The 12,467-nt window shown below is 32.2% G+C and overlaps 1 protein-coding gene across 1 annotated transcript; it reads left to right on the forward strand.

The window, feature by feature from the left end:
* Nucleotides 1–277: 277 nt before the first annotated feature.
* On the forward strand, nucleotides 278–8,786 carry LOC132753582 (myb-like protein F; the record flags this gene model as incomplete). Its single annotated transcript, XM_060744069.1, has 4 exons — nucleotides 278–400; nucleotides 4,066–4,221; nucleotides 5,341–5,428; nucleotides 7,491–8,786. Coding segments are annotated over 4 exons (977 nt in total), but the record flags the coding sequence as incomplete, so codon positions are not given.
* Between the last annotated feature and the right edge of the window lie 3,681 nt (nucleotides 8,787–12,467).

The following is a 12,467-nucleotide window of genomic DNA, read 5'->3' on the forward strand; positions in this document are numbered from 1 at the left end:
CTACATGTATATTTCAAAAGGAAAATGAACAATGCACTCGACATTATAGTTTAACTAAAACTTCAGATTGAAATTCGATATCAAACGTTCATATTATTGATAATATTCATAATTGTAAACCACAGTTATGACAATAAGTGACAAGTAAAGGTAAATTAGTATGGAATTGTTATCATATTCCCATATGGAGAATAATAAACTTAAATTGATAGATAATGTATTCTCTAAAAGAAAACCGGCATGATTTAGTTTGCAGATATTCTTCCTTTTATTTCAGAGATATCACATGTAATCAGCCTTGATGACATTGTTTGGTATGGATATATAAAAAAACAAGGAAACGTAACATTTTTAAAATTCACAAAGAACAGTTCAAACAAGCGCTTTCTGCTACAAACGTGTAAGTTTTAGCTTCAATGTTCATATAGACATGAATGATAATGCATTCATTGGTATGACAAAAAGGCTCGAATTTTTCTTCTCTTAAACCCACTGTTCATTTGATAAACACTACCAATTGAACAAAAAATGAAAATTGTCGACTGCTTATCGGTAGAAGGTATAGTAAACATTGATTTCGCTTAATTTAGTTAGATACTGGGATTCGATAGATTACATATTCACAATACTGTACAGTCAGTCCCTCCTTTTTGCAACCATTTATGGAATTCAAAGAATATATTTGTTGTTGTTTTTTGAGCGAATATGCTTCATATTACACAGATAAAAGAGATAAATGTAATATTCTATGTGTAGCGCCAGTAAAAATGTAAACATTTTTTCACACCGATGTGAGTTTTGTATGTCATTTCCTTGAAAAAATGATCAATTTCATTTTCATTTTATACCATATTTTTAATATTTTATGGTATAATGATATTCGCATGGCTTCTATTGTTGAAAGCTTATTTTTTCTAGTTAAAAAGAAGATGACGACAATATTTCAATGAAATAAAGATATAGTCTATATTTACTTATATTTAGAACTATACAATAAGTTGTGTGAATTAATTGTATCTTTATTTTGTTCCGGTAAATTTTGTACAACTATTCATTGGTATTATTGTGAAATGTGTCGGTTTGTTTCTTTCACGTTTTTATAAATTCAAACATCTGTCATCCAACTCATTTAGGAAGCGTTGCAATTGATCATGATGTGAAAAGTAATTTAATATTCACGGACAAAATACGTAAACAATCGATAACATAATTTTATTTAGGTCCTGCAAAATCACAATATCATACAAATGACTTATGACTTATAATAACATCAATGGTGTTAAAAAAATTATAATTATGACATAAGATAACACAGCAATTATTCATACATGTACATGCATGTAAACTTAGGAAATCGTTAAAGAAACCGGTCAATTTTGCATAATCAACAACAACAACATCCCCAAAGAAATAATAAACGTCATTATTATAAAATCTATCATAATCTGCCTATAATGAGCGTGTGCTGGACATTTTGTGGTGGCGCAATATCTAAATAAAGTATAAAAAAATAAGAGATGTAAAAGCTGTGAAATATACATATGCCGACATCCACTTAGAATGATCATAAGGTTGATTCACTTAATACAATGACTTACCAGTTTTATGGAACGCCAAAGCTGCCTCATGTTATTACATTTATTTATAACTTGCTCAGAAAGCGTCTTATTATGTCAAATATAAGTCTTGTAATGCCATTGTAATTGGTCGGCTTGTCTAAACTTTGCCTTATTATGCGTAACAGTAGTCTTATATCTATAAAATGTGATGTGGACTTGTGTTAACATTGTTTAATTATTTCAAACAGTAGTGATATCATGTCAAATGTCGTTTTGGCTTGTCGGAATGTGTCATTTTATGTCAACTAGTCGCGCTATTTGGTCAAATTGTGGAGCTGTTTTGTCAAAAGACTGTCTGATCATTTGAACCAGTAGTGTTCTCTTGTCGTAATTTGGTGTTGACTTGTAAAAGCACAGCTTTATTTTATCAAACTGCCATGGAATTTTGTCAAAATACGGTGTTTAAATGCATTAACATTGTCTTATTGTGTCAAACAACTGTGTTAATTTGCCAACATACAATACTGAGTTGTCTTTTTATATCAAATATTCGAATTATCTTTCCGAAATTGGGTGTTGACTGGGCTTAATCATGCCTTATTATGATAAACTGTATTCTATTTTGTTAAAAAGCGGTTTTGACTTGTTTAAATTCAGTCTTATAAAGACAAAAAATTGCGGTATCTTGTCGAAGTGTGGTAATGACTTGTCTAAACTCTGTGTTATAATGCAAAACAGAAGTGTTATATTGTCGAAATTTCATGTTTTCTTGTAAAGCACAGAAACAGTCTTATTATGTCTAATGATTGTGTAAATTTGTTCAAATTTAGTTCTGTCTTGAGAAAGCGCTATCTGATTTTGCTAAATTGCCCCGTTATCTTTTTTGCTCAATCCCGGGCTCTGGTCACGTGATATTAAATTTGGACAACATCGCATCTGGACAGGATAACACGATTATCTGACATAATGAGACGGTATTTAGACATGTAACGTCATAAACTGGCAAGTCAACGCCACTGTATTACATAATACTACTGTGTTTCAACGAGTAAACACAACATTTGAAAAGGAAAAATGATAATTCGCAATAAAAGGACGATGTTAAGTAAAATTAACACCGAACCTTGACAAAATAAAATGACACTTTGACAAAAAGAAAGTAAAGTGTTTAAAGTCATCACTACGTTTCGACAAGATGATATGACTATTTGACATAATACGACGAATCATGACAATTGAATCTGCATTTGGACACAATAGCATGACAGTTTGACTGATTAAAATAGTGTTTAAACAGTGCATAACCATAATTTGTAAAGATACCATCGTTATTTCACATAATAAAACGGTGTTTAGGCCGGTTAACATAAAGTGTGTATAAAATAGCATGGCGATCTGAGAGAATAAGGAAGTGTTTAGACATGTCAATACCATCTTTCGACAAGTCAACAATACTGTTTGACATAATAAAATAACGTTTACACAAACAAACAAAATTCATTGGCAAGTCAACATTAGAATTTCACATAATAAGTATATTTATAGACAGGATAACAATAGTTTTGGACAAGAAAGCATGATGTTTTGGCACAATAAGACAAAATAACACCACCTCATACAAAGCAACATAACAGTTTGACAAAACAAGACAGCACTCAGCCAGGTCAATATAGCGACTGAACAAGATATCACTACTAGCCGACATAATAAGACATGATTTTGACAAGTTGACACCAAGTTCCGACAAGATAACACTACTTTTTCACATAATAAGACAATTTCTAGACAAATTACCACCACAGTTGGACAAGACAGCATGCTATTTTGACATAACAGACATTCTCTAAGCAAGATAACCCCGAATTTGAACACAATACCATGGCAGTCTGACAAAATGTGACGGTGTTTAGACAAGTCAATACCACATTTGGACAAGACAAAACGACAGTATAACATAATACAATAGTGTCATAACATACCAGGATCACATTTGGAAAAGATTACACCAACTTCCGACAAGATAACACTACTGTTTCACATGATAAGATAATTTCAAGACAATTCAACACTACATTTAAACAAGTCTGTGTTCAGACATATTGAAATCTTAATTCGAAAAGATGGCGTGCATGTTAGACATATTAAGACTTCCATTCGGCATGTTAACACCGGATTTGCACATGATAACATGACGTTTTGAAATAATAAGACAGTGTTTAGACAAGTCAGCACTACGTGTTGACAAGAGAAAATGAATATTTGACCTAATAAGACTTCGTTAAGTTAGACAGGTTCTCATAAAACGTTGGCAAGTCAACAGTTCTATTATACATAATAAGATGCTTTTAGGGAAAAATTAAACGAAATGTAACAACATGAGTCAGCCATGGCGTTCCATACAGTTTTCTATCTAATTGTTTGTCAAATGATGTCAGATTCAGAGACAGTAACAAATCCGACCAGTGGACAAACTATAGAGAACATTTTTTTCTACTATCTAATGCAGATAATGGGACCACACCACCAAGGACTACTTCATCATTACCAATAAAATCTTCATCGATTACCACTGCTCATACATCCTCCACTTCTTCAGTGAACGATGGTATCACGAATAGATCAGAACCTTTGCAGTCAATATCTGAGACAAGTATATCAGAAAGTAAGTGCAATCTGATATGTTCAGCACTATCAAATACCTTTGTTGTTTAAGGGTATATATAATGAAAGAGCAGCGAAACACGAAGCTATCTGATTTGTACGAGGGAAGTGTTTTGTAGTGTTTTTTTTTTTTAGTTTTTGTAGTGTTTTGATGTTCTTTCTCTTTTATACCATAGGAAAAAATAATAACATGTTCCCAATTTATGAAACCCCAGAAAAAAGTAACCGATGACCGAGCATCTGGATATGATATTCCTATCGCTATCCCTTCCTCTGCCGTCACAATATGTAAACCCCGGACAAAATGAACCAATCAATGGGCATTTTCTTGAGTGGGGGTAGCTATTAATGCACTCCAGTTAACTTACTGTGCATGCATATGTATTCGATTTAACTCTGACACATGTTCACAGAAAGGTCCCCAAACTATGATACACTCATTAAAAAGTCACTAACTTATTAATAAATGTTACTTTTTTAAAATCTGATGTTCAAGAAAAAAATTTGAAAAAAAGAACTGTAAGTTAAACATTGTATAATTAATTCATTATATAAACAGTTTACATGTAAATTAATAACATACAACTCAATCTTTTCAAGTTCTTAAAGGTACATTAACGAATAAAGGTTACATCTTTAGAAAGGGCAACCATTAATTTTATTACTTTTAAATACAAGTTCATATTACATGCTTATCATCTGAAGAAAAAAGCGCTGAATGTAAAAGTTTTTTCCCCATAAAAGTAGCAAAAAGTAAACAAGATAGTATTTTGACTTCCATACAAAATACTAGCTTTACTAATTTCCAAGAAGCAACAACGGCCAAAGACGGTTAAGGTTATTGCCCAATGTGTCGCATTTTGGAAATTTAACAGGCCACAAAAAAAAGAAAGAAAGAAAAAACAAAACAAAAAAACTTTTGAGAAATAAAAATAAAAGCATTTCTGGTGCATAATGGACCTTGAACTTTATCTACACACGAATCAATATATCAGATATATAATGTATGTATCTGAATTAAACGACATGTTTGCCTAATGAAAATTATGAGTACGTACAATGTATATATTTTCCTTCGCCATGAGGTGTACATAGTTAGTTCATATATATTTGTTTACAGGTTCTGACGTCAGTGTCCCTGTCAGCATTTCAGTTGTTGCTGTAATCATTGTGGCAGTTATTGTTACCATAATAACATTAAAAAGACGGTAAAATCAACATTTATAATATTACTCGAATTTTGAATGAATGTAAATTAAATTTGGCAACAAATTCTCTCTCTTTTTAAAAGAAAATTCGCAGCAATTTTACATATTCTTACACGCTTTATTATTCCACTTTATTTTATGCTTTTCAGTGGATTACTGATTTATCCGTGAAAATTATATTTGATAATTTCACAGTGAAAATTATCAAAATATAATTTCACACTTTTCAATGACGAAACAACATTTTTAAGATTTTCCCCATGCGTTACCTCAATTTTATTTTTGCTGACTATTCCGACAATGTCGGGCTGCTTAAAGAAAAGCAAAGCTGAAATTGATAAATAACTTACATATTAAAATTAAGAAAAAGAAGAAAACTTACAGTATGTCACTTCTATTCATTCAAATTACCAATCACCAAATGTCGTCTCTTTAATTTTTTGTTTCAATTTTTCAGTCTGGAAAATACATTCCCTCAATATGCAAAACTGCTCTTGATGACATTTGGGAATATTTAAGTATCCTACGAGCAATAACTGCCGTATGCTTTATGAAAACTTGAAAAGCAATGGCAGCTTTCACTCGAAGAATATGTAAACAACCCAGCGTTCGTAAGGCTTCCAAGTGTTCCTATCCACTTTTTTGAATATTTACACATCTGCCAACACTAATTTATTGTCTGTTACAATCCTCAAATAAGTTTTCTTTCTTTTAAAAAGGTGTAAGACTAACAAATCCAAATGATATCCCTCTGAATCAAACACAATTATTTTCCTCCAGTGAAATACACAACTTTAAAAATGGCGGCCGTTTACATTTAACAAAGCCAGGTCTAATATAAATTCGCAGTCAGTAACAGAAATATGGATGGATGGTTGGACTTTTTCTCCTACTAGAATTGTTTGTTTTTATTATTAAAACAAGCGATCAGAAATATTTTTTTTAATAAAATGAATACTATCACTACCTTTTAACATTGATTGTGGAACTTATTTTTCAGCCCATGACTTCTTGTATTTAATGAGAAATTCGACATTTTTTTAATATTAACGTAAATATTAAGGAAATTTTGCTTTAACCTGTTTTCAAGCATAAAATAAAAAGAAAATCTGTTTGTGTGTTGTGTAAGATGTAATTTTACGCCACTCGTGAGAATACTGTTTTTAAAGCCCACTCGATGAAATAAAATTTCATCTTACACACAAACAAACAAATATCCTCTATATCAAACAGATAGGGTGATCGAGTGTTTAATCATACCATACGAGGATGTGTCATTATGTGATGCAATATAACTATATTTTCTATTTAGCTCGAGATTCTCGTCTTTGTGTAAACTAATACATGCTTCAAAAAAGCCGCTTTCAAAATTTGTGATACCTTTATCACTAATAAAATAATAAAGACTTTTATTAATTTTACGAATAACTTCATGTAAACACGCCTGGTAAACGATAGAGGTACCTCTTTCGGAGGTATACGGTAAATCGCTCTATCGCTACTTCCGAGCTAGTCCATTGCAACGCTAAATTCGCTACTCAGAACGCCGCTACAACTTTATTACAAACACAAATTTATCAACTTTACGTTTTTTGGAAACTTTAATCAAATCTACATGGTATATCATTCTTTGATTATCTGTTTACAAAATATATTAAAGGTGACAACCCTTTTCCTTTGTTGACACCCAAATAAGCCCCAGTCACTAGCTCGGAAGTAGCAATAGATCGATTTACCGTATACATCCGAAAGAGTAAGCCATATAGTTTTCCGCTTAATTGAGTTAAACATCCATATATCAAGTCTCTTTTTTCGTTTTTTGATTACTTGATTGTAAAAATGATAACATATTTTTGTCTTGCGTTTAGAGTTATAACGCACGATCTTTCGTTATTTTTTTTTGCATTTATCACTCAGGCCTACCGGCCATCGTAAAATATTCCAGCACATTTGAACTCAAGCTATGCATTATTCTACAAGAAGGTATTTAATTCGATATATATATTCTAATTATTTTTTGAATTTGATTTATTTTCTTGAATAATGTATTCTTGAATTTCAGAGGGAAATTCCAAGGAATATGCACAAAAGAATCTGCAATTGAAAATTCATGTAGTAAGAGAAATGCAGATAAGATTCAACGTGAAAACAATGTTTACAACGAATCGCCAGTAGATAATTACGATCAAATTAGTGAATTTAAGGACAACAATAATCTAGACGTAAAACCAGATCATGACGTAGACAATGGTGAATACGGCCATACGTACTTCATCCTGGAGCCTGGTTCGAGAGAATCTCATACAGATGGTAATATATCAGACTCGAGAATAGATGGAACAGAAATGAACGATGATTATAATACATTACATTTAAATAAAACCTTCGGCACAAAAGCTGATGACACCTACGACACAACAGAGAAAGCAGCTATAAAACTGAAAACGTTGCATGATACAGGATGTGAAAAAGAATCTCCCGAAAAATTAAACGGAAATGAGGAAGACACATATAATCACATCAGCAGAAACCTCTTGAAAAATAACAAAACAGACAATATTTATGGCATAACTGACAATCAAGAAGACGATTATGGGAATGTACACAATGGTTGTGATAAGAATCGTCATAATGGAAATGACACATACAGTCATTTAAACACTACTCATTAACCGAACAAACATTTGTTTACACTTACTAAACTTATTTAAAAACAGTAATGTGAGGCAGTAATGTTTTCACTGTAAGGCTACTTAACTGAGAAGTTTGTGTTGTAATTATTTAAGAGTAAGCCAGTTTATTGCTTGAGTCTTACGAATCATCGCCAGTTTATAAGGAAACTTATGTGTGTTATATATCTGATGACTGAAACGGTTACTATGCAAACTTTACAAGGTTCATTCAAAATCTTCACAATATTGTATTTATTGATCATGTTTATACATTCAAATTATAATGCATATTTTAATACTTTTAATAGCGACATGTTTTGTTCTTCATCATGTGAAATGCACTAATGTTCGTATGTATATATATCTTGGTAACATGCTTTTCATTAACATATAAAATGTAGTTGCAATATCAGTTTTCTTTCTCACTTAGTGAAACACTTAAATTTACTTATTCTCCATATTGCATTTTATCAAGGTTTAAAGAGATTCTTTTGTAGTGATAGTATTGTTCTGTTAGTTTAAAATACGATTTTTAATGACGGCAATATTCAAAGTACAACACGTTTTTTGAAATAAATAAGAGTAAAGAAACACATAGTGTGTTGCTCTACTAGGATAGAAGCCAAATTTCTTGACATAGAAACAAGTTAAGTAACGAACCACATATTTTCATTAATCTATCCTTAATAAAAATCCATTTACTTTTTACCCAAACAATAGCTTGGTGGCTTATCTTTCCACTTTTAGGTGTTTAAAAAATTCTCGCACGACGAGTTTAGTGCGTATATAAATTTTTCATTTTTGAAGCTCCCGACCCCTACACATTGTTTTCCTCCAAATGGGCTCATTTTATATTCTGGAAGCAGGTCTGTATGACAGTGTTAGACACATGTCAATACCACATGCCAAGTTTCTAATATCGCATGTCGCTGGCATGGCAAGGGATCAAAGCCAACTCGACAGTTTCTTTTCATATTATATTAATTCCAGGCTTTTTCACCATCTTCCGGATTCCACAGTCACCTACTCGTTAGTCAGACTTCGTTGGTCAAAGCAATAGTTTGAAACCGCCTAAACGAAATTGCAAGATGTTTTCTATTGTTTTCTTGTGTAAATGCACCATTTATCTGCGTCCAACACGACACTTACCCGTTCGTCCGATCTCGTACTTCTTGTAATATCTTTTCAGTTACGGCAATATAAAATACACTGGTTGTCGGCAAATGCTCGTGTACCATATGCGTTTTTAATGCAGCAATTTCTTTAACTTTTTTCATTGCATACTCATAATACCACGGGGAGGAACTGTTACACGAGAGATGGAGTTCTTATGATAACTTGGTCAGGAGTTCTTGTGATAAATGTCACGGAGTTCGTCGAAAAACATTTGTATATACTACAAAACACTCGACAAAAATGGTAATTTTCATCTTTAAAAGTGAGTTTTAGGTGCTTAATTAAACTTTAATGATTAAGCTTGCCTTAAATCATGTATTATGTGTCCAAAACTAATTCATATGCCATTGTAATCGCCTCTTGCTTACAATTTGACAGTTTTTATTAAAATTTACAAATTATTTGCAAGTAATGACCTGTTTATTTCTGGTCTTCACCCTTGTCATACATAATTACTTAATTACAATGCAAATTTGCAAACATAAAACACCGGCTAACAAATTTGTACCCGATTTTTTAAATGTTCTGGACTTCTTGTGATAACTCTGAAGATATCTTAGAGTTCTTATGACAACTTTTGTAAATGCCAGTATGTTTCTTGCGCTATAATCACGACACGTTATAGATAGTTTAGAACTCCAGAACATTTGAAAAATCGGATTAAAAATTGTTAGCCGGTGCTTTATGCTGGCAATCTTGCATTATAATCAGATAATTATGTATGGCAAGGATGAATTCCAGAAATAAACAGTTCAATACTTGCGATTGGTAAAAAATTTGGAAATTTTACTCCAAACTACCAAATTTTAAGCAAGAGGTGATAAAGAACGGTATATGAATTAGTTTTTGACACATAATACAATATGTAAGGCAAGCTTAATCGTTAAAGTTTAATTAAGCATCTAAAACTCACTTTTTAAAGATGAAAATTACCATTTCTGACGCGTTTTTTGTAGCATATACAAATGTTTTCCGACAAACTCGTGAAGAACTATCATAGGGTATCATAAAGCTTTTGGAATGTTTTTGTCTGCGACAATAGTAAAACATTTGAAAACATTATCAAGAGAGATAAATGAGGTATTTTCCTGAAGAAGAAAATAGTAACGACATATCAGCTACTGAACCCGGCTCCTATAAAAAAACTTTAAATAAATGTTTGATTGTAGTTTTATTTTAGACTAAATTTCCATATCATATATTCTAATTATCTAAGAGTGTGTTGATATGTGAAATTGTTGAAATTGTTGTGAAATTGAAAAGTCACCATTTGTTTTAATTCAAATGTTGTTCGAATTAAGTATACGTATGTTTTATTGCACATATAGGTACTATTGCGTAATTGCATTGTTCTTTAAATTCAATTTAGTGCATAAGGAAATATCTTTATTTCATACGACTTTTAAAGTAATTGATTGTGAAACACAGCCAAACTCATTTTATATTCTTTTCTGATAGTCCTAAAAGGCATTAAAGTAAAAACGTGCAGTAAGAATTGTGACCTTTCAATAACGAATTTTTAACAATCAAACAAAACACAAAAAACACTGTAACAGTATCTACAAAAACACCGTAGCTTTGACCGCCAATGCTATTTTTTACTATAGAATACATCCGATATGACATTTAAACTTCATCATTTAGTATACTTATTATAGTGACAGCGCTTTTTTATATAATTATATATGCAAAAGCCACACACATATTGTAGCTTTAAGACTTCTCCAGATTTTAAATTATTAATGATTCATATGTGTCATCGGTTGCATTGTCGTTATTGTACTGTGAATATACTTGCAATGGTATTTAAGTGTTAGTCCTTATTTCTTCTCGGCCCAAAGTCAACTAAAACTACCAGATGCACAAATAACACTAGGTAGCAATTATAACTGTAACCATTCAAACTTAATAAATACTATAAAAGTATAACGGTAACACGCTTCCGGACTCAGGTTTATCAACACCTTTATCAAATCCATCTTTACTAACATTATATTGTGCCAACTCTATAAGAGGACTTAACTAACACAGAGTCTATAAAAGGAAGAAGGGAACGCAGTATGATTTACCGCGATGGCAAAAGAGTCTCTCTATGACCTTGCATTTCACATCACAAAATGCACAGTCTGTCCAATAGTGAGATGCACAGTCTGTCTAAAAGTATAATGCGCAGTTTGTTACAAGGTAAGATTCACGGTCTTTCCAATAGTGAGATGCACAGTTTGTCTAAAAGTATGATGCGCAGTCTGTTACAAGGTAAGATTCACGGTCTCTCCAGGAGTGAGATGCACAGTCTGTCTAAAAGTATGATGCGCAGTCTGTTACAAGGTAAGATTCACGGTCTGTCCATTAGTGAGATGCACAGTCTGTCTAAAAGTATGATGCGCAGTCTGTTACAAGGTAAGATTCGCGGTCTGTCCATTAGTGAGATGCACTGTCTGTCTAAAAGTATGATGCGCAGTCTGTTACAAGGTAAGATTCACGGTCTGTCCATTAGTGAGATGCACAGTCTGTCTAAAAGTATGATGCGCAGTCTGTTACAAGGTAAGATTCACGGTCTGTCCATTAGTGAGATGCACAGTCTGTCTAAAAGTATGATGCCCAGTCTGTTACAAGGCAAGATTCACGGTCTCTCCAGTAGTGAGATGCACAGTCTGTCTAAAAGTATGATACGCAGTCTGTTCCAAGGTGAGGTTCACGGTCTATCCATTAGTAAGATGCACACTCTGTCCAAAATTTATGCGTATGCCTTAAACAAGAAAGCATTTGTTTCATAATTGAAGTTCTATATACATGTAATTTTATTGTATTCAATTCGTCTTCTACACACATTTGAATTTTACATGTACTTAGTACCATCTGAGTATTTAGCTTATTTATTTGTTGTTTGACATGGGAAGATTTCCTTATTTTAAGATTATCTACTACACAAACTTTTCTATCTCCAACGTTTCGAGGGGTTAAACCCCTCTTTATCAAGGAGTTACTGTTTATTTTATATAAAACACATATTTATCTTCTTACATGTCTTATCTTTAACTATGTTATGCATACAGGAAATGACGTCGTTGACGTCAACAATAAAAATTACGCAAAATATGATGATGACGTTTTCCGTCAAAATTTTCTACTGCATAACGTTGCTCCCCTTATTTAATATTATTTATAATATTACCATAGCAAGAATTATG

This window comes from Ruditapes philippinarum, unplaced genomic scaffold (assembly GCF_026571515.1).
Source record: "Ruditapes philippinarum isolate M1 unplaced genomic scaffold, ASM2657151v2 ctg8148_1_1_1_1, whole genome shotgun sequence".
In the NCBI taxonomy this organism is placed as follows: Eukaryota; Metazoa; Mollusca; class Bivalvia; order Venerida; family Veneridae; genus Ruditapes; species Ruditapes philippinarum.